The sequence below is a fragment of the Microcaecilia unicolor genome, chromosome 14 (assembly GCF_901765095.1).
Source record: "Microcaecilia unicolor chromosome 14, aMicUni1.1, whole genome shotgun sequence".
Lineage (NCBI taxonomy): Eukaryota > Metazoa > Chordata > Amphibia > Gymnophiona > Siphonopidae > Microcaecilia > Microcaecilia unicolor.
Genome location: NC_044044.1, coordinates 50428272 through 50451737, shown reverse-complemented (window position 1 = coordinate 50451737; position 23466 = coordinate 50428272). Strand labels below are relative to the sequence as shown.

General features: G+C 48.9%; 1 protein-coding gene across 9 annotated transcripts in view; it reads left to right on the top strand.

Moving 5' to 3' along the window:
* Nucleotides 1-23435, top strand: part of USF1 (upstream transcription factor 1) — a 57378-nt gene extending 33943 nt beyond the window's left edge. For 5 of the 9 annotated variants that reach the window (XM_030187116.1, XM_030187115.1, XM_030187112.1 and 2 more), the window contains exons 7-11: nt 5928-6015; nt 8000-8058; nt 15752-15876; nt 17476-17604; nt 20841-23435. In XM_030187116.1, the coding sequence (XP_030042976.1) occupies nt 5928-6015; nt 8000-8058; nt 15752-15876; nt 17476-17604; nt 20841-20930 (491 nt within the window). In that variant the 3' untranslated portion in view covers nt 20931-23435. The remainder of the gene's footprint in view (nt 1-5927; nt 6016-7999; nt 8059-15751; nt 15877-17475; nt 17605-20840) is intronic. The other 4 variants (XM_030187118.1, XM_030187117.1, XM_030187120.1 and 1 more) reach the window with 1 other exon arrangement.
* Nucleotides 23436-23466: the final 31 nt, after the last annotated feature.

Below are 23466 nucleotides of genomic sequence, written 5' to 3'. Positions count from 1 at the left end.
GCTGCTCAAGGTGTGGTGATGCGCAGGCTCTCATGGCTGCGTGCCGCCGACCTGGAGAATAGAATCCAGCAGCGGATTACGGACTTGCCTTGCCGTGCGGATAACATTTTTGGCGAAAAAGTCGAGCAGGTGGTAGAGTCTCTCCACCAGCGGGACACCGCATTCGACAAGTTCGCCCGCCGGCAGCCTTCAGCTTCTACCTCTACAGGTAGACGATTTTTCGGGGGAAGGAAGACTGTTCCCTATACTTCTGGCAAGCGTAGGTACAATCCTCCTTCCCGACAGCCTGCGGCCCAGGCTAAGCCCCAGCGCGCTCGCTCTCGTCAGCAGCGTGCGAATCAGCAAGGCCCCGCGGCTCCCCAGCAAAAGCAAGGGGCGAGCTTTTGACTGGCTCCAGCAGAGCATAGCCGACATCCAAGTGTCAGTGCCGGGCGACCTGCCTGTCGGAGGGAGGTTGAAAGCTTTTCACCAAAGGTGGCCTCTTATAACCTCCGATCAGTGGGTTCTCCAAATAGTCCGGCAAGGATACACCCTCAATTTGGCCTCACAACCTCCAAATTGTCCACCGGGAGCTCAGTCCTACAGCTTCCGCCACAAGCAGGTACTTGCAGAGGAACTCTCCGCCCTTCTCAGCGCCAATGCGGTCGAGCCCGTGCCATCCGGGCAAGAAGGGCTGGGGTTCTATTCCAGGTACTTCCTTGTGGAAAAGAAAACAGGGGGGATGCGTCCCATACTAGACCTAAGGGCCCTGAACAAATATCTCGTAAAAGAAAAGTTCAGGATGCTTTCCCTGGGCACCCTTCTCCCCATGATTCAGCAAAACGATTGGCTATGCTCTCTGGACTTGAAGGATGCCTACACACACATCCCGATACTGCCAGCTCACAGACAGTATCTGCGATTTCAGCTGGGCGCACGCCACTTCCAGTACTGTGTGCTACCCTTTGGGCTCGCCTCTGCGCCCAGGGTGTTCACAAAGTGCCTAGCTGTGGTAGCAGCGGCGCTTCGCAGGCTGGGGGTGCACGTGTTCCCATATCTCGACGATTGGCTGGTGAAGAACACATCCGAGGCAGGAGCCCTGCAGTCCATGCAGATGACTATTCGCCTCCTGGAGCTACTGGGGTTTGTGATAAATTACCCAAAGTCCCATCTTCTCCCAGTGCAGAAACTCGAATTCATCGGAGCCCTGCTGGATTCTCGGACGGCTCGCGCCTATCTCCCAGAGGCGAGGGCCAACAACTTGTTGTCCCTCGTCTCGCGGGTGCGAGCGTCCCAGCAGATCACAGCTCGGCAGATGTTGAGATTGCTGGGCCACATGGCTTCCACAGTTCATGTGACTCCCATGGCCCGCCTTCACATGAGATCTGCTCAATGGACCCTAGCCTCCCAGTGGTATCAGGCCGCCGGGGGTCTAGAGGACGTGATCCACCTGTCCACGAGTTTTCTCGAATCCCTGTATTGGTGGACGATTTGCTCCAATTTGACTCTGGGACGTCCCTTCCAAATTCCTCAGCCTCAAAAAGTGCTGACCACGGATGCGTCTCTCCTGGGATGGGGAGCTCATGTCGATGGGCTTCACACCCAAGGAAGGTGGTCCCTCCAAGAAAGCGATCTACAGATCAATCTTCTGGAGTTGCGAGCGATCTGGAACGCTCTGAAGGCTTTCAGAGATCGGCTGTCCCACCAAATTATCCAAATTCAGACAGACAATCAGGTTGCCATGTACTATGTCAACAAGCAGGGGGGCACCGGATCTCGCCCCCTGTGTCAGGAAGCCGTCAGCATGTGGCTCTGGGCTCGCCGTCAAGGCATGGTGCTCCAAGCCACATATCTGGCAGGCGTAAACAACAGTCTGGCCGACAGGTTGAGCAGGATTATGCAACCTCACGAGTGGTCGCTCAATTCCCGTGTGGTGCGACAGATCTTCCAGGCGTGGGGCACCCCCCTGGTGGATCTCTTCGCATCTCAAGTGAACCACAAGGTCCCTCAGTTCTGTTCCAGGCTTCAGGCCCACGGCAGACTGGCGTCGGATGCCTTCCTCCTGGATTGGGGGGAAGGTCTGCTGTATGCTTATCCTCCCATTCCTCTGGTGGGGAAGACTTTGTTGAAACTCAAGCAAGACCGAGGCACCATGATTCTGATTGCTCCCTTTTGGCCGCGTCAGATCTGGTTCCCTCTTCTTCTGGAGTTATCCTCCGAAGAACCGTGGAGATTGGAGTGTTTTCCGACCCTCATCACGCAGGACGAAGGGGCTCTTCTGCATCCCAACCTCCAGTCCCTGGCTCTCACGGCCTGGATGTTGAGGGCGTAGACTTTGCCTCTTTGGGTCTGCCAGAGGGTGTCTCCCGCATCTTGCTTGCTTCCAGGAAAGACTCCACTAAGAGAAGTTACTTCTTTCATTGGAGGAGGTTTGCCGTCTGGTGTGACAGCAAGGCCCTAGATCCTCGCTCTTGTCCTACACAGACCCTGCTTGAATACCTTCTCCACTTGTCTGAGTCTGGTCTGAAGACCAACTCCGTAAGGGTTCACCTTAGTGCAATCAGTGCATACCATTACCAAGTGGAAGGTAAGCCGATCTCAGGACAGCCTTTAGTTGTTCGCTTCATGAGAGGTTTGCTTTTGTCAAAGCCCCCTGTCAAGCCTCCTACAGTGTCATGGGATCTCAATGTCGTTCTCACCCAGCTGATGAAACCTCCTTTCGAGCCACTGAATTCCTGCCATCCGAAGTACTTGACCTGGAAGGTCATTTTCTTGGTGGCAGTTACCTCGGCTCGTAGAGTCAGTGAGCTTCAGGCCCTGGTAGCCCAGGCCCCTTACACCAAATTTCATCACAACAGAGTAGTCCTCCGCACTCACCCTAAGTTTCTGCCAAAGGTTGTGTCGGAGTTCCATCTGAACCAGTCAATTGTCTTGCCAACATTCTTTCCCCGTCCTCATTCCTGCCCTGCTGAACGTCAGCTGCACACATTGGACTGCAAGAGAGCATTGGCCTTCTATCTGGAGCGGACACAGCCCCACAGACAGTCCGCCCAATTGTTTGTTTCTTTTGATCCCAACAAGAGGGGAGTGGCTGTAGGGAAACGCACCATATCCAATTGGCTAGCAGATTGCATTTCCTTCACTTACGCCCAGGCTGGGCTGGCTCTTGAGGGTCATGTCACGGCTCATAATGTTAGAGCCATGGCAGCGTCGGTAGCCCACTTGAAGTCAGCCACCATGGAGGAAATTTGCAAAGCTGCGACGTGGTCATCTGTCCACACATTCACATCTCATTACTGCCTGCAGCAGGATACCCGACGTGACAGTCGGTTCGGGCAGTCAGTTCTTCAGAACCTGTTTGGGCTTTAGGATCCAACTCCACCCCCCGAGGGCCCTGTTTGTTCTGTTCCAGGCTACACTCTCAGTTAGTTGGTAAATTTTTTAGGTCAATCTCAGTTATGTCCTCGCCGTTGCGAGGCCCAATTGACCAATGTTGTTGTTTTGAGTGAGCCTGGGGGCTAGGGATACCCCATCAGTGAGAACAAGCAGCCTGCTTGTCCTCGGAGAAAGCGAATGCTACATACCTGTAGAAGGTATTCTCCGAGGACAGCAGGCTGATTGTTCTCACAAACCCGCCCGCCTCCCCCTTGGAGTTGTGTCTTCCCTTGAAGTGTATTGTCTTGCTACATACTGGACTGGCCGGCTCGAGCCGGTTTCGGGCGGGAAGACGGCCGCGCATGCGCGGTGCGCGCGGGCGCGCGAGGGCTAGCAAAGGACTTTGCTAGTGAAGTTTCCGATTGGAGGGGCTGCCGTGGACGTCACCCATCAGTGAGAACAATCAGCCTGCTGTCCTCGGAGAATACCTTCTACAGGTATGTAGCATTCGCTTTATTGTAACTCTTACCGTTTTTTAGTATTTAGTTTTATTTTATTTTAATACTTCTCTTATTTCTTTTAGATGTGTAAACCATGTAGATATTAATTTGACTTTGTGGTATATCAAAGATGAATTGACCAGGCTATAATGCTTCTGGGTATATCAGCTATCCTGGGATCTCTCTTTTGCTGAGTCGCATGTAAAAAGAATTCCTTGTGCATGCCAGACCAGTCCAGACGAGTGGCTTATGCTCTCCTGCCAGCAAATGGAGCCAGAGAAAAACAGCTCAGAATTGACTTCACTCCTCTTACAGGGGGTTGGTGCTGACTTTAGCTCCTCTGTTTTACCGTGGCTCCTGCAGATGATGGATATGTGGCCTGGTGAAACAACTGTGAATAAGACCATTCTTGGAAAGGTGATTGGGCCCTCACATATATTCCCAAGAGACACTGTCAAACACCTTTTTGAAGGAGGAACTGGCTGTGTATAGGCGTGAGGATTGTTTCCATGCCCGTTACCCACCAATGACACAGTAGGCTCAGGAAGGGTCTGTTGCTGGAGGTGGGGGGTGGTCTGTAAGGGGGGCTGCTGCGACAATTGGGTCCATGAGGGGGGCTGCTTCCGGGGAGCACTTTTTTGTTGGATAGCGAGTGGGGCCAGTTTAATTTTTGTCTTCGGTTTTGGCTGAAACCAACTGGCCAATTTTGAATGCAGATTCGGTTTTGGTCGGGCTCTATCCCAGAGGGCCAGTTAGTCTAATTTTTCCTATGAGGGAATTGAGTGGGCTGTCTTCCAGAGGATACTGGTAGAACATGCCCTTGCCTTTCTTGCCCCCCTTCACCTTCCTAAGTGTCTCAGCATGGGTAATACATGTCTAGAGGTTCAACAACTTAAACGTAGCAATTCTGAGAACTATTATGGCTTCCTCTTGCCCGGTCTGATTCAGAAAGATAACGGAGTAATTTTTAGCTCATTCTAAAGGTAGCTGTTCCTTTGTGTTTGGAATTCTCATTCTTGGGTTGGTGACCATGAACTGAAGATTTTGACTGCATCAGGTTTGGTTTCGGGGGTGAATTGGAAACCCAAAACATAAGAACTACCTTCAGAAGAAGAGACCGGCACTTTTCTGCACGTGTGGTGGACCTGCTCTCTCATCCAGACTTTCTGGGAGGGGGTTGTTGCACAACTGACACGAACTTTGGACACACAGTTTCCGACAGAACCGAAGTGGTGCCTGCTGGGATGGGGAAATAAAAGAGGCCAGAAATGGCAGAGGCGGATTAAGAGATTATGTCTGGCAGCAGCTAAGTTGGAAATTGCGGCCCATTGGAAGCAACGAGTAGGGCCCACTATCTTAGACTGGAAATTAAGACCTCCGGGTCATAACGGATCTTGAGAAATTGACAGATCGAAGAGCTGGCAGATACAAACATGATGCGCAAGAATGGACAAACTTAGAAAGATAATGGAACACTGCTAGTGGTACACTGGGGGGGGGGCAGCCATGAACGGGAGGATTGTGGGAGGGGAGGTGGAAGGGTTGGGTAGGGGGAAAAATACAATGTTGATTATGTATTACAGATGAGTTTGAGGAATTTTGGAGAGTTGGTAGCCTTGTGGCTGCAGTTAAGTGTATTGTATGATTTTCTTTATTGAAATGTTGAATAAAAACAATCTTAAATTAAAAAAAAAAAAACTACCTTCAATAGCTTGAACTGGAGGCATCACCAGTCCGCTCACCCCCTAATAAGTGGAGTGAAGGAGCTAGAGGAAAAACTCCTCATAGGTGACATCTGCTGGCAGAGGGATATAACCTATTTGTCTGGACTGGTCTAGCAGAACTGAAGGAAATTGAACAGGTGTGTCCAAATTTCCCCATATATTCCCTCTTCCTTAAATCTGTAATTTGAAAATCCATTTGAGTCCAAGCCTGCTTTCCACAGCTGGATCATGTGGTAAAAATGTCTTCATGCCCGCAGCGTACTGTTGATATGATCACTTGTTGCTTTAAGATGACACATCTTAAATTTTCACCCTCTTAACCATCTTATCTCTTATGCTGATTGGACAGGACAATTTTTTGTGATGATGTCACCACAGGAAGTATTGCAGAGTAGCGTTCAGAGGTCTGTCGCACCTAGGACTCATCCGTACTCTACGTGAGTATCTGCTGTTGGCTTCATTTTGATGCTTGACCAGTAAAAAGGAGTCCAAAGAAACCATCAAAATATGTGAAATAATGAGGCATCGGGGCATGTGGATGGCAGAGTTGCACTAAATACATAGCTTAAGACATGTTTAGGCTTGCTCAGTCGCCAGGAAGAAATTGGGGTTGAGCTTCTTTTCTTGTGTCGACACACATACTTGTATTTTATATCACATTCATTATTGGTTTAATCATGAATTGATAATGAGCGTGACTGTTGGGCAGACTGGACGATCCGTTCAGGTCTTTATCTGCCGTCATCTACTAGGCTACTGTAGGGAACCTGGTGCATGACTCCTGGCTGAAGACTGTCCCATTTGGGAGAAAGATATGACATGGGCAAAGATGTGATGTGTACGATGGCCCAACAAGGTCCATTCCAACTGACCAGGAAAGTCAAAGGATCAGGAGGAAACTACTGTGCAAAAAATAACTTTTGGCCTGGTCTGGTGACTGGATGGCGCTGCGTACGCCTTGTAGCGCTATAGAAATGCTAAATAGTAGTAGATGGCAGTGCTGTGCAGAATATCTGGGCCCAGTTGTTAATTGAACCACCCAGGGCTGGGCGTACTGTAAAGATTGGGAGGGTGTCTTGATCATAGCTCGGTGGTACTTGTTGGCCAGAATAAAGGTGCACACTTAACTGAGTTCTGGAGGGAGCCCTGGTGCGTGGCCTCTGACCAAAGATCATGCACGTGGTAAAGAAGGTTCAAAAAGCAGAGGAAATGCCCAGTTTATTTCACTGAAGCCCAGCAGAGGCTGATCTGGAAGCCCAAAGAAGCACGCCAATAGGGTGTATCCTCTTGGTTGTTTACAGCTTGCCTGTTGTGGTCGGTGCACATTTGGGGGGGGGGGGGGGGGGGGGGGAATTTTACAAAGCACTTTCCCAGTGTGAAACATTGTTTTAAATGCAGACCCTGGTTATTGTATAAGAATATACAAGTGTGTGTGTTGACAAGAAAACGCATGCTTTTACACAGTCTGTGCATAGGCATTCCTGGGAATATAATTTGGGTGTAGCTGGGGCAGACGTGCGCCACACTCATATTTTATAAAATTTGCAAGTGCACGTGTAGAGTTCATACACACCATTTACACCTTTGGTGCAGGTATAAATTGAGGCTTTGTATCCTACTGGCGCTGGTTTTGAGTGTCTGTTTTATAAATGCACATCATTGGCTGTTACCTGAGTAGAATTGCAGAGGAGGACACTTCAGTGAAATGTCAATCTACAAGATTGGCAGGATCTCAGTTACACTTAGTATCCTGTGTTTTTCCAGGATTGTTTGGGGAAGTGATTGTAATTGCTGAGTGTAATTATCAAAATCTTGGTAAGGAGGGAGGCATTTGAGTCCAAGCCCTGAAAAGATTAAGACCCAGCATTGCCTCTGGTACCAGTTGATGCAAGTAATCATCAACCTCTCTCTCGCTCTTCTCGCCCTCACAATTTTTCCATGTATTGACAGAACTTTGCACCTCACACTGTTATCCTTGTTTTATACATAACCAGCTTTGATCAAACTTAGAAAAACCTTGAGAAGCAGTGTCTTATCTGTGTAGTTGACTTTCCAGGAACCATCTTTCTCAAGGGATAAATTGTCCCACAGAAGAGATCTGGGAGTTGCTAATAGCTCTTTCTAGTAAATTCTGTTCCAGTGTGTATGTTGAGCTTCCAGAATACTATAGTAGCAATATGTGGACAAGAGCAATTAGCTCACAAGATCAAAGCCATCTTGTTGCTGGTATAGAAACGTTGACACCCCCCCCCCCCCCCCCCCCCTCAGTTTCAATATGCTATGCATGTTTCTGCATCATAGATTATGAGTAGGTGTGAAAGAGCCTTCTCTTCATTGTCTAGTTTTATCTTTCTCTTTTGGCTTCAATTTCCTGAGCTCTGTTTGTGAGTTTCTCCCACCTCCCCTTTTTTTCCCCCTTAGGAAGACAGATGGACCTCGCACATCCCGGGATGAGAAACGCCGAGCGCAGCACAATGAAGGTACAGAAATCATATGGATGGGATTGGTGCATCAGCTCTCGATCCCACCTCTGGGCCGGTTCTCCACCACACAAATGACACTGGGAGACGCCAGGTCCAATCACATCTCCAATATTTAAGAGAGGTTCTAGAACTTATATAAATCAGACTGCAAATTCTACTCATTTGCTTACGACTTCTCAGATGTCTTTCTATGTGGATATTTTAAAATTAGACGGTTTTTGATATCAGGTAACGTTCTTTCTCCGAGGACAAGCAGGCTGCTTGTTCTCACGACTGGGTGACGTCCGCGGCAGCCCCCACCAACCAAAAAAAAGCTTCGCGGGACGGTCGGCACGCAGGACACGCCCACCGCGCATGCGCGGCCGTCTTCCCGCCCGTGCGCGACCGCTCCCGCCAGTTCCTTTTTTTCCGCGCCTGGAGAGAGTCGTGCCTGTGCCGCTCTCTCTGTTTCAGCCCCGGAAAAACCGTCGCGTTTACGCGAACTTCTCTTTTTTCTTTTATATTTATTTAATTGCCGCGCGCTCCACTTTTTTTCCTTCTAAAAAAAAAAAAAAAAAGGAGCACGCGCTCCCATTTTCCCTCGCTTCCAGCGGGGACGTTGCGTTGCGGCCTAGTGGCCGCACGGTCGTTTTCATTTTCGAGGTGTGATTTCCGCCACCATCGACGACTTTAATTTCGCCGACGCGATTTTTCCGTCGATGTCCTCGAAGGTCCCGAGTGGATTTAAAAAGTGTGGTCGGTGCGGCCGGCCCATCTCGCAGACCGACACCCACGCTTGGTGCCTCCAGTGCCTCGGGCCGGAGCACAATTTAAAGTCGTGTCCCCTGTGTCTCGGTCTCCGGAAACGGACTCAGGTTGCGAGGCAAGTTCAACGGGACCGTATTTTTGGAACTTGCGCCGGCCCCTCGACGTCGACCTCGACGGCATCGGTATCGACGCCCGGTCCTTCGGTACCGGTATCGATGCCCGAGACATCGGCACCGATGGCATCGACCCCAGGAGAACAGGTCCCGTCGGCCCGCCGGTCCTCCGGTGAGGGTAGAGGTGAGAGGCCGCGTGGGCAGTCGGCCCCGGTCACTCCCTCAGCCCATGTCCCACGGGACCGAACCCTGTCTGACCCGGTCCCTCGAGACCGAGGGGGATCCTCATCCTCCTCCTCCATGCCTCCCGGCGCCGGTGACGGGCATCGGAAGAAGGATAAGAAGCGCCGTCACCGGTCGCCCTCGATGCACATCGGAGAGGAGTCGACGCCGAAGCGTCTCCATCGAGAGGAGAGGTCCCCGTCGGTGATAGAGGTGCCGACGCAACAGGGTCCCGGCATCTCGGTGCCGTCTCCTGGCTCCCACCAGATTCGGGCACCGACACCCCTACCGGCCCCATCGCCTTTCCCGGCAGCGGGCCTGGACGAGTGCCTCAGAGCCATCCTTCCGGGGATCCTGGAAGGGCTGATGCGCCAGGCTGTGCCGGCGCCGGGGGTGCTTGCGCCCTTGGCGCCGATGACTGTGGCGCCGGCGAGCTCTAGCCCGGCGCCGGGGCCGTCGACACCGCCGCCGCTTGCGGTGCCGGTCTCGACCGCCACGCAGGTGGAGTCCCCGTCGACGTCGATGGAGGGAGCTCCGTCCCCGCCGGCGCGGGAGTCCGCCGCTCGACGACACCGAGACCCTGGTGCCTCGACGTCGAGCCGGGCCCGGTTCAGGACTCAGCTACATGAGCTTATGTCCGACACCGAGGATGAGGACTCGTGGGGGGAAGAGGAGGACCCTAGATATTTCTCCTCAGAGGAGTCTACGGGCCTTCCCTCGGACCCCACGCCTTCACCGGAGAGGAAACTCTCGCCCCCCGAGAGTCTCTCCTTTGCCTCCTTTGTGCGGGATATGTCTATTAGCATTCCCTTTCCCGTGGTCTCTGTGGAAGAGCCGAGGGCCGAGATGCTCGAGGTCCTCGACTATCCATCACCACCTAGAGAGTCCTCCACGGTGCCGCTGCACAATGTCCTTAAGGAGACGCTGCTTCGGAACTGGGTGCGACCTTTAACTAACCCCACCATTCCCAAGAAAGCAGAGTCCCAGTACAGGATCCACTCTGACCCAGAGCTAATGCGGCCACAATTGCCCCATGACTCGGCGGTCGTGGATTCTGCTCTCAAGAGGGCACGGAGTTCGAGGGATACCGCCTCGGCGCCCCCGGGGCGGGAGTCTCGCACTCTGGACTCGTTTGGGAGGAAGGCCTACCAATCCTCCATGCTCGTGACCCGCATCCAGTCATACCTGCTCTATATGAGCATCCACATGCGGACCTATGTGCAACAACTGGCGGACCTGGTCGAGAAGCTCCCGCCGGAGCAGTCCAGGCCTTATCAGGAGGTGGTCAGGCAGCTGAAGGCGTGCAGAAAGTTCCTGTCCAGGGGTATCTATGACACCTGTGACGTGGCATCTCGTGCTGCGGCCCAAGGTATAGTGATGCGCAGGCTCTCATGGCTGCGTGCCTCTGACCTGGACAACCGCACCCAGCAGAGACTGGCCGACGTCCCTTGCCGGGGGGATAACATTTTTGGTGAGAAGGTCGAGCAGATGGTGGACCAACTGCATCAGCGGGAAACCGCTCTCGACAAGCTCTCCCACCGGGCGCCTTCAGCATCCACCTCCACAGGTGGACGTTTTTTCCCGGGCCCGGCAGGCTGCACCCTATTCTTTTGCGAAGCGTAGGTACAACCAGCCGGCCCGAAGGCCTCGTCAGGCACAGGGACAGCCCCAGCGCGCTCGTTCTCGTCAACAGCGTGCGCCTAAGCAGCCCCCTGCGCCTCCACAGCAAAAGCCGGGGACGGGCTTTTGACTGGATCCACGGGAACATAGCCGCCCTACAAGTGTCCGTACCGGACGATCTGCCGGTCGGAGGGAGGTTAAAATTTTTTCACCAAAGGTGGCCTCTCATAACCTCCGACCAGTGGGTTCTCCAAATAGTGCGGTGCGGATACGCCCTGAATTTGGCCTCCCTGCCTCCAAATTGTCCTCCGGGAGCTCAGTCTTTCAGCTCCCATCACAAGCGGGTACTTGCAGAGGAACTCTCCGCCCTTCTCAGCGCCAATGCGGTCGAGCCCGTACCACCCGGGCAGGAAGGGCAGGGATTCTATTCCAGGTACTTCCTTGTGGAAAAGAAAACAGGGGGGATGCGTCCCATCCTAGACCTGAGAGGCCTGAACAAATTCCTGGTCAAAGAAAAGTTCAGGATGCTTTCCTTGGGCACCCTTCTGCCAATGATTCAGAAAAACGATTGGCTATGTTCCCTGGATTTAAAGGACGCATATACTCACATACCGATACTGCCAGCTCACAGACAGTATCTCAGATTCCGCCTGGGCGCACGGCACTTTCAGTATTGTGTGCTGCCCTTTGGGCTCGCCTCTGCCCCACGAGTGTTTACCAAGTGCCTCGTGGTGGTAGCGGCCTACCTACGCAAGCTGGGAGTGCACGTGTTCCCATATCTCGACGATTGGCTGGTCAAGAACACCTCGGAGGCAGGAGCCCTCCGGTCCATGCAGTGCACTATCAACTTCTGGAGCTGCTGGGGTTTGTGATAAATTACCCAAAGTCCCATCTCCAGCCAGCCCAGTCTCTGAATTCATAGGAGCTCTGCTGAATACCCAGACGGCTCAGGCCTACCTTCCCGAAGCGAGGGCCACCAATCTCCTGGCCCTGGCTTCGCAGACCAGAGCGTCTCAGCAGATCACAGCTCGGCAGATGTTGAGACTTCTGGGTCATATGGCCTCCACAGTTCATGTGACTCCCATGGCTCGTCTTCACATGAGATCTGCTCAATGGACCCTAGCTTCCCAGTGGTTCCAAGCCACCGGGAATCTAGAAGATGTCATCCGCCTCTCCACCAGTTGCCGCACTTCACTGCTCTGGTGGACCATCCGGACCAATTGACACTGGGACGTCCATTTCAAATTCCGCAGCCCACGAAAGTGCTGACGACGGATGCCTCTCGCCTGGGGTGGGGAGCTCATGTCGATGGGCTTCACACCCAGGGTCTGTGGTCCCTCCAGGAAAAGGATCTGCAGATCAACCTCCTGGAGCTCCGAGCGATCTGGAACGCACTGAAGGCTTTCAGAGATCGGCTGTCCTGCCAAATTATCCAAATTCGGACAGACAATCAGGTTGCAATGTATTACGTCAACAAGCAGGGGGGCACCGGATCTCGCCCCCTGTGTCAGGAGGCCGTCGGGATGTGGCGTTGGGCGTGTCGGTTCGGCATGCTCCTCCAAGCCACGTACCTGGCAGGCGTAAACAACAGTCTGGCCGACAGACTGAGCAGAGTCATGCAACCGCACGAGTGGTCGCTCCATGCCAGAGTGGTACGCAAGATTTTCCGAGAGTGGGGCACCCCCTCGGTGGACCTTTTCGCCTCTCAGACCAACCACAAGCTGCCTCGGTTCTGTTCCAGACTTCGGGCACACGGCAGGCTAGCGTCGGACGCCTTTCTCCTCCATTGGGGGACCGGCCTCCTGTATGCTTATCCTCCCCTACCTTTGGTGGGGAAGACCTTACTGAAGCTCAAGCAAGACCGCGGCACCATGATTCTGATAGCGCCCTTTTGGCCCTGTCAGATCTGGTTCCCTCTTCTTCTGGAGTTGTCCTCCGAGGAACCGTGGAGATTGGAGTGTTTTCCGACTCTCATCTCGCAGAACGACGGAGCGTTGCTGCACCCCAACCTTCAGTCCCTGGCTCTCAAGGCCTGGATGTTGAGGGCGTAGACTTCACTGCGTTGGGTCTGTCTGAGGGTGTCTCCCGGGTCTTGCTTGCCTCTAGGAAGGATTCCACTAAAAAGAGTTACTTTTTCAAGTGGAGGAGGTTTGTCGTGTGGTGTGAGAGCAAGGCCCTAGAACCTCGTTCTTGCCCTGCACAGAACCTGCTTGAATACCTTCTGCACTTATCAGAGTCTGGCCTCAAGACCAACTCAGTAAGGAATCACCTTAGTGCGATTAGTGCTTACCATTATCGTGTGGAAGGTAAAGCCATCTCTGGAGAGCCTTTAGTCGTTCGATTCATGAGAGGCTTGCTTTTGTCAAAGCCCCCTGTCGAGCCTCCTACGGTGTCATGGGATCTCAACGTCGTCCTCACCCAGCTGATGAAACCTCCTTTTGAGCCACTGAATACCTGCCATCTGAAGTACTTGACCTGGAAGGTCATTTTCTTGGTGGCAGTTACTTCCACTCGTAGGGTCAGTGAGCTTCAAGCCCTAGTAGCTCATGCTCCATATACCAAATTTCATCACAACAGAGTAGTGCTCCGCACCCACCCAAAGTTCCTGCCGAAGGTGGTGTCGGAGTTCCATCTTAACCAGTCAATTGTCTTGCCAACATCTTCCCCAGGCCGCATACCCGCCCTGCTGAACGTCAGTTGCACACATTGGACTGCAAGAGAGCATTGGCCTTCTACTTGGAGCGGACACAGCCCAACAGACAGTCCGCCCAATTGTTTATTTCTTTCGACCCTAACAGGCTAGGGGTCGCTGTCGGGAAACGCACCATCTCCAATTGGCTAGCAGATTGCATTTCCTTCACTTACGCCCAGGCTGGGCTGACTCTTGAGGGTCATGTCACGGCTCATAGTGTCAGAGCCATGGCAGCGTCGGTGGCCCACTTGAAGTCAGCCACTATTGAAGAGATTTGCAAAGCTGCGACGTGGTCATCTGTCCACACATTCACATCTCATTACTGCCTCCAGCAGGATACCCGACGCGACAGTCGGTTCGGGCAGTCGGTGCTGCAGAATCTGTTTGGGGTGTAAATCCAACTCCACCCTCCAGGACCCGAATTTATTCTGGTCAGGCTGCACTCTCAGTTAGTTGTTCTTCGTAGGTCAATTTCTGTTGTACCCTCGCCGTTGCGAGGTTCAATTGACCTGGGTTATTGTTTTGAGTGAGCCTGAGAGCTAGGGATACCCCAGTCGTGAGAACAAGCAGCCTGCTTGTCCTCGGAGAAAGTGAATGATACATACCTGTAGCAGGTGTTCTCCGAGGACAGCAGGCTGATTGTTCTCACCTACCCTCCCTCCTCCCCTTTGGAGTTGTGTGTTTCATCTTTTGCTAGTCATTCAACTGGCGGGAGCGGTCGCGCACGGGCGGGAAGACGGCCGCGCATGCGCGGTGGGCGTGTCCTGCGTGCCGACCGTCCCGCGAAGCTTTTTTCCGGTTGGTGGGGGCTGCCGCGGACGTCACCCAGTCGTGAGAACAATCAGCCTGCTGTCCTCGGAGAACACCTGCTACAGGTATGTATCATTCACTATATCAGCATGCAAAAAGTAGAAAGAAAGCTCTGAAGAACTTTTCCTCATTTCCTCCCCTCCTGTCCTTATGGTGCAGGACCTAGCACCGGGGGATTCTTGTGTTCCAGGCTGTCGTCTCACTTCCACAAGGCTCATGGTGTTCTAATATCCAAGGCCAGCACTGGATATTTTTACCTCTGGCTTCCCTTACACATGTGGACAAGCAGGTTCCTCCTCCAACCTCTCTCCCCCCTCAATTTCCCCATTTATCCCATTTATGAGTGATGAGAGCAAAAGGTCTACAAGATTCTCACAGTTTGTACTATTATGGCGGCTCTTGTTATTTTCCAGTGTCACAGTTGATATAAAACAAGCCACTCAGACCAGCAGGGTGCCTTCCTACAGGCACCTGCCTACTCTACCTGTTGGTGGACGTGGCCACTGTCTGTAGGATTCCATGCCAAAGACAGGGTGAGCCAGTGAAACATGAAAGTGTAACCCCCTTTTTTGTTAGTTGGGGAATAACAATTACATTTCTCCATGTGAGCACTGGGGACAAAACCAGGACTGGAGCAGCCTGTGTCCCTTGAGCGTGGGGACAGTCACCCTATTTATAGACCATAGGCTTAATTCTCAGCTGTCGAGAAGCAGACATGTAATGGCCAAATTGAGGGTGTTCAGTCACCAGGTTGTTGGGAGAGCTGTATTCTGTAGTTTCTCAGCAGAAGATGGTTGGTGACTTTGGTTAAGTATATAAGTAAGTACATAAGTATTGCCATACTGGTCCATCAAGCCCAGCATCCTGTTTCCAACAGTGGCCAATCCAGGCCACAAATACCTAGTAAGATCCTAAGTACAAAACATTTTATGCTGCTTATCCCAGAAATAAGCAGTGGAGTTTCCCGAAGTCCATTTTAAAAATGGTCTATGGACTTTTCCTTTAGGAAGCCGTCCAAACCCTTTTAAACCCCGTTAAGCTAACCGCCTTTACCACATTCTTTGTCAACGAATTCCAGAGTTTAATTACCCGTTGAGTGAAGAAACATTTTCTCCGATTCATTTTAAATGTACTACTTTGTAGCTTCATCGCATGCCCCTAGTTCAAGTATTTTTGGAAAATAGATGGAAAAGGATTAGAAATACCTCTGCTCTGTGGCACTGGAAACACAGAAGAACAGGAGGAGAAAACTACTCTGTCCTGAAGTGTGAATAAACATTTCGGAATATGGTGTGTGGTTTTTTTGTTTGTTTTTTTTTTTAACACTGCTGATCTAAGAAGTACTTACTATACCTGAATGAATGTAACTCACCTTAAGCTGCAAATTCAAATAAATAAAATAATTTGAGACACTTGTAGCAGAGTTTCATGGTGTAACGAACCATCTGATTAAAGTATCCTTTTTCTCTGCTCTTCTTCCTGTCAGTGGAGCGCCGCCGTCGGGATAAAATAAATAATTGGATTGTGCAGCTGTCCAAAATTATCCCCGACTGCTCCATGGAAAGCACCAAATCGGGGCAGGTAAGGGACGCGGCGTGTCAGCTCTCTGGGGTAAGTTCTTGGCTTCTCTGCACTCCATGGTAGTGGTAATGTTGCTTTTGTTTTACACTGAAACCTGGACTGGTGAGGGATGCAGTATGCTGAATGAACATTGTACCCCAAATTACATGCTGTGCACTGACATAGGTGTGCGGTGAATCCGGATTGTTGCATCTCCCCCCCCCCCCCCCCCCCCTCAAAAAAGGAAAAAACAGGGCTTTGTGATTCCCCAGGCAAAGCTTAGAACTTGCAAGGATGTTCTTGCCATGTCGTAGCTCTGACCTGCATACCATCATCTGCCATCCCTGAGAAACGAGGAAACCAAAAAAAAAAAACCTGACTCAACAGATACTATGCCCTCTGCTTGCATGAGAGCTGTTCCAGCTCATCTCTGTAAATCAAGTACAGTATCCAGGATATATAGCAGGAAATCAAACCTTGCAGCAGATTTCTGTTGTGTTCCCACTGTCCCTTTGGGATTTTCCAATTGGTCTAATTTGTGCCAGCTTTTGATTGACTAGGGCAGGAGCAGTTTGCAAGTTTCATAAGTACATAAGCACCGCCATACTGGGAAAAGACCAAGGGTCCATCAAGCCCAGCATCCTGTCTCCGACAGCGGCCAATCCAGGCTTCAAGAACCCAGCAAAAACAAACAAAAAAAAAATTAATAATGTTCAATGGACTTTTCCCTCAGGAATCTGGCCAAACCCCCTTTAAAGTGTTTGAAACCACTTTTCATTTTTTTTACTGCATGCTGTGTACTTGTGTGTGATCTCTGTCATTGTTTTGTCTGGGCACTGGGGAATAATTTATTGCGCTTCACTAGGGGGCTTAGAAATGAGGTGCCTACACACAGGATATATGGCCTTGCACACGAGTTTCATACTGCATTGCAATCTGATTTATAAATGTACCACTTGCTAGATTACTGAGGTTCCTGCTCTTCTGGTTTCTGGAAGCAGGCATTTGGCCAGTCCTCATTTTCAAACTTTCTATGCCATTGCATTGTGAGGTTTAAAATCCCTGCTGTTGGAAAGCAGCACTTTCTGTACCAAAGTACTCCGGGGGGGGGGGGGGGGGGGGGGGGGGGTTAGGATACCATGAAAACCAGGAGACTGGCCTACATTCTCCCCTTCTAAGCATCTGGCCCACTTGGCAGCTGGATACTTGGCCTAGAACAGGGGTTCTCAACCCTGTCTTTGGGACACAAGTAGCCAGTCGGGTTTTCAGGATACCAACAATGAATATTTATGAGATTGATTTGCATGCTATACCTCAATTGTATGCAAATTTATGCATATTCATTGTGAGTATCCTGAAAACTTGGCTGGCCAAGGTGTGTCCTGAGGACTGGGTTGAGAACCCCTGGCCCAGACAGGTTTCATTGTACTCTGAATATGATATATGAAGTTATGTGATGCTGCAGTTGACAGTCATGCAAGTGTAGAAAAATTATTTGCAGTACTGGGTAGAATTGTTATACCTTCTTTAAATGTACAGTTTTGTTTCTTGCATTGACTCTATGCACTGTCCTGTGGCTCTTTGGTTTGTTTTCTGTCGCTTTCTCTTTCTTGTGGTCTCCAGCCAACTCTCTGCTGCATTCCCTTGCAGAGTAAGGGAGGAATCTTGTCAAAAGCCTGCGATTACATTCAAGAACTGAGACAAGGCAACCATCGTCTTGCTGAAGAGCTGCAGGGTCTGGATCAGCTTCAGATGGACAATGAGCGCCTACGGCAGCAGGTAGGAGGTGCCCTCCCCCCCCCCCCCCCCCCCCCCCCCCAAAAAAAAAAAAAAAAAAACTTGCTTTTGAACCACTTTCTGTAAGATCAGCTTCTGTCCTTGGGGCCTGCAATTAGTTCAAAAGCAGGAAATATTTAGCCCACAAATGTTGGCGGCTGTGAGTCGATTTAGACATTGATATTTAGTGGTGGAAGCCAAAAAAGGGTGGAGTGAAAACCAGAAAGAATAAAGATGGTGCCAAGATGGCGGCGTAACGGTTGGTCTGTGAAATGCTCTTGCGAAGCTGGGTTTGGAATTCCTTGAAACAATGCCACATACAAAACAAAAGGGGATGGTGAGATCGGTACCCCCCCTCACAACCTCCTCACCTATCCAGCCGAGCATTGAACGCTTCCTGACCTCCACCTCCCAAACGCCGAGAGAAACGGTTCCTATAGAGAGGAGGAACGGAGAAGGTGAACCCTCACTAGGAGAGGAAATTTCTCCATCTCCACCAACTTTATTGTTACCTCCGTGTCCGGCGACGACGGCAGCTCTCGAGACAACTCAAGAAACCACCGGAAGAGAGGAGGAGGAGATGCTGTGTGGGGGCTGAGAGCTGCTGCAAAAGACACCGAGACCCGAGGTTAAAACCTCGGAGCATATACCGGAGGGAATCTTGGAGAAGATTTGGCTAAAGCTGAATAAGATGGATCAGACGCTTCAAAAATCAACAGGTGAAGTTATTAATTTGAATCAAAAGTTTGAAGAATTGAAATCTGTTGTAGATTCATTTAAATCAGACTTTGCAATAACAGTTGTAGAAATCCAAAGAGAAGTTGAACAATTACAAGAGTTTAAAATTACAATGTTAAAAGATAATACTGACATACGTCGGAAAATCGAACAAGTAGAGAACTTTAATCGTCTGAATTTGCGTCTTTTGAATTTCCCCAGACTTCTTGGGAGTTCCCCTATACAGCTATTTAAGAGATACCTGAATGAATGTTTGAATATACCTCTTGAAGCTATGCCCCCTATAAATAAATTATATTATATTCCTAACCCAAAGAAACAGGAAGGAAAAACTGGAGACGCGCAAAAAATAGCTGCTGATTGGAATAATATATCTGAATTATTGGAACGGTCTTTGGATGATTCTACAGAAAGAACTACTTTGATTGTATCGTTCGTATTTGAACAGGATCTCAATTCGGTAATGAGAGTGTATTTCAGAAATGCCAATACCCTCTTTGGAGGTGAAAAAGTCTGGATATTTCCAGACGTTACAAAACAGACACAGCAGAAAAGAACTATAGAAGTGTGTGGGTCTTTTTTTCTAGCCTACCCATGTAAGTGCATAGTTAAAATTGGTATGACAAAATATGTTTTCTATTCAGCAGATCAGCTTAAATCTTTCGTAGATGTGAAACAATTGAAATAACATCAAATATAATTTTAGTTAGGGAGGATAACGTTGCCAAGTTTGGAATGTTATAAATAATCTTCTCTATTTATTTACGCCCTCTTTTTAGATATAGTGGTCTGAGAAAGCGAAAATTGTTTAAGCTTAATGCTACATGTAAATTGTTTTTCCTGGGATGAAAGTTTCATTAATAGTTTGTACCTTTTCTTTTTTCTGGTATTAAATATTTGTAAACGAATTTCAACAAATGATTTATTGGCTGTATTTCATGACAAAAGTACTCTTGTTAAAAAATTGAAATAAATAAAAATGGTGTGCAAATAAAATCGGCCTTTATCAAAAGACCCGACACGGTCACCATGTTTTGGCTAAAAAGCCTGTGTCAGGAGTCATTGTAAACCTTGGTTGATAGTATAGAGATGGAGCATCCGTGATACGGTAGACCTGGGGCAATAACCAAGTGTCAATGCAGAAAGCCACCGATGATGGTGTCGGGTGAAAATAAAATTACAACGTAGCAAATTAATTCTCTCGTTCCAGGAGACAGAAGTTTAAGACACACCAATTCAAGAGGCAGTTAAAAAGCCGCACCATTTTTATATGTTTTTAGTACACCCTTTCTTGTGGTGGTCTGGACTTCTTCACCCCCACCCCCCCTTTATTTAGTGCTGGCCCATATCCATCTACTGGCACTGAATGTGTGGGGCTTGTGCAGCTTCTGGAAGTTATCCTGGTACTGCCAGTATTCAGAACCAGAACCCAAATAGCTATCTGGACAAGATAGAGCTGCCATTTATGCAATCCTGCTTGTCCAGAAAGTTATCTAGGCGTTGGAATCCAGTATCAACGGATAACTCTTGGCTCTGCCCCCAGATTGCCCCAGCACTAACTGGATAATCAGATTGTGCCACTGAAAAGCTCATCTGATTATGTGCTGCTGAATATCGTGTCTGGTCCCGGACAGCGGGTGTTGACTGGATGAAGAGCTTCAAATTTACTGCTGAACCCCTCACGCAAGTGATCCGTTCCACGATTCGATACGGTCTTTTTTTAAGACCATTTATAGACTATTCGCCAGTATTTCTTATTCTGGATCATCATTAGCTGTCTACCTTAGTATTTAGACTCCTGATGCAGGCCTTTTGGCCGAAACACAACGGTTGTGTCGAGTCAAATATACTAATTAATAAAATTTGGTTTTAGCTTTACTGTGATCCAGTCTCTGGGACTCCTGGTTTTGTGCCCACTTTTCTGTTTGTTTTACAAAGTATCCGTGGGTCTTCTTTGAGTTCTCCACGCTTTGTGGATTCTCTATCGAAGAGCTACTTCTCCCAGGTAGCTCCCACCAAATATATCATCCGTGGTTCTTAGATCTCCCAGATACTGGATATTCTGGAAACAAATGAGTAGGTCTGAAGTGTTCTGGAAATATCCTGTTTGCATAATTATGAAATGTTTTGTTTGGAAACTCTCGCCACTGGGTAGGATGGAGATATAGAGATAAATAGCTTCAGCAAAAAATTTAAAAAGTTTATGGGAAAGTGGTTCAGGCTATTACAGGCTCAAGTGATGCACCTGTAAAACATGACTGCAGGAAACCTGGGGGGGGGGGGGGGGGGGGGGCAAAAAATACAGCTGCCTCTAAGCACCCACTGCTTGCCATTGTCGAAAACATGTTGGTATCATTGAGGCAGATCATGACTCTGATCTAGTTCCTCTTTTATTGTTTGTGGCCAAGTAACGCTCATGTTACCATGAAATGAGGCAGTCAAATCTAAATCTGTTAACTTTTTTTTTTTTCTTCCCATCTTTCCTTCCTTCCACTTTTCAGGTTGAAGAACTGAAAAATAAGAACTTGATCCTTCGTGCGCAATTGAGTCAGCATGGTATGGAAATTATTATCAAGAATGACCCGCATTGACTGCCAAGCAGAAGACTTGGATAGACTGTAGGCCATTTTGGAAGAAGCAGAGGGGAGCCCGACGATACCTCTTGCTGTTGAAGACCACCATGCTACTAGTTTTTGCAAAATGGAATATATACAACTTTTTTTGCAGTGACGATTACCCGAAATCAAGACTATAAATTGTTTCACTTCTTAGCTTAAACAAATGTGTTTGCTTTTACCCTTAACCTCCCATTGAAATCGTGAGCAAAAAAACCCCATCCAGTGTGGCTTGTCTGTCTGGAGCATCCATCTGCTGTTCCAGTCCACAGAGGAGGCTGCGCCTTAGAAGGGAATGCTTTGTCATTCAAATAAACTTGTACCCTCAAGATTAAATGGACTGTAAAAAAAAAAAACCAACTGACTATTCTCTGCAAACGAGAGAAAGGGGTGCACCTATACCTATCTCTGTATTTTTGAACTTATGTAGGGAATACAGCTACTAGTATTGTCACGTTCTTTGATAGGGAATTACTCTTCCAGGGGCTGGGCTTGGAACTTTAAGCAAATACAGGAAATTCAGAAATTTTTTTTTTTGTAAAAATACAAGGTTTGAAATTTTTGTTCTCTTGCCTCCTTGAGTTCTGGTATGAAAGGGGAGGCTGGGGCTGCATCAGTGTTGCTTTTATGTGTCTGATAAGCACAAAGGAGCAGAAAGATGATTTTTATTTTAAGTTGGATCTTGATCGGAATCTAAAGTCGAGGTGCCAGCTTCTGAGCCATAAGAAATTGACAGTCGCAAGGACATACGGCACCAGTAGCCACCAAGGTTGAAGTTGGGTGGGAGGCAGGTTGGGAAGAGCTGGGCAAAAGAGGTTTGGGATTTTATCAAGGCCTCTTAAATGAGAAATCAGTAGAGGGTGGAAAGTGGAAGACACAGTTTAGTCTTCATTATTGAACGAAGTCCACCAAAAGGGTCATGCAAGACTACATCATTATCCTTCTTGTCTATTTAGATGGGTTTTTATTCCTATTTTGTGTCTTTCTGGCCCCATAGCATGTTAAGCATCCACTTAGTATCTGTTGTCGTAAAGGAATATGTTGTGGGCAAGGGCATAGTCGGATACCCCCCTCCCGTTTCTTAAAATCCTGTCTGCAGACTTCACCCGGGCAGCGACACTCCTAGGCTGCCCGCAGTCTGTACCGGGACTTCCTCCCTGAACAGTCCCGCCCCTCGGGCAGGAGGAAGTTCTGGTGCAGGCAGCCTATGAGCGTCATTGCCCTGGTGAAGACTGCAGACAGGATTTTAAGGTGGGAGGGGGGGGCGGGTCTGACGGGGTGCGTACGCCACTGGTTATGGATGCCACAATGTAACGAAGTGAATGATTTTCATGGTTGCCAGGAGCAGTCTGGGATATTAATGCTTATTCCAGTTTTCTTGATGATTAAGGTAGATATTTCTTTGTATAACGGGAGCACCCGGAATAAAATTCAGGTGCCTGCTGGAATTAGGTGAGTTTGGTTTCCTTTTTTGTTTTAAGGCAGAAAAATAACATGCAAAGGTATGACAGGTACTGGAACATCAGGAAGGCAATGGTTTAATGGTTGGGGGCCGTGAAAAGGATGATGGAGCGCTACAGTCTGTCTTCTATGGTTATATGGAAATAAAGAATGCTTACAGGATGGACAACCGTAGAAAAAAAAAAAAACCCATTGAAGTTAAAACTCAACTGTAGACACCATGGTTTTGTGTATCTGCCTCTATGGAACTTGTACCTCTGAGAGGAGGAGGATCAAAAGGCACCTCAATGGGATGGTGGTAAAATTAGCATTGACTTGACCCATCATCTAACATAAAGCTTGACGGTAACCTTATAAATCAGTGTCAAGCAAGGGAAGGTAGATGGGAACCCCTTTCCGTGGCCCTTTGATTGTGCTAAAGGGAAACAGCAAGATGCCTTTAAAGGAGAGGACTTAGTCTTCATGCCACAAAGGTTTTTAAAGGGGCATGGCCAGGATGGGTGAAATGCAACCAGCTGATGTTTATAGCGCTGCTACAAGCTCCACACATCTGCAAATTCACCTGCCACTCACCAGACAACCAACTTCACAGGTAGTACTCCGCCTCTAGCGTTAGTTTTTATATTTATGTTGCTGCTCTGCAGCAGAAAAAAGCGAAAGACAAGAGCAGGGCAGTGGCAGAATAATACATACATTTTTTAACTATTTTCTCCACATGCAAGGGAATTTAATCGTGTTATTCCCCCACACAGTGATTAGATCTTTGAGTCTTACAAGCTTTTGTGACTTGTATCTTGCCGTAGTCAAGATGCTATTGCTAATACCTTCTTCCTGTTAATTGGGGGAGGGGGCAGAAGGAATGAAAGTATTGCCAAAATAATATAAAACAAAAATATACGAAGCGTCTGCTATTCAATAATTTTCCCCCATGTTTTACCAGCATTGATTATCTCACCTTAAACTAGAAAATATACCTTTGTATCTTTTTGGAATTGTACTGTCTTTAAAACATTTATAGATTAAAAAAAACATACCATTTTGCTAATTTTTT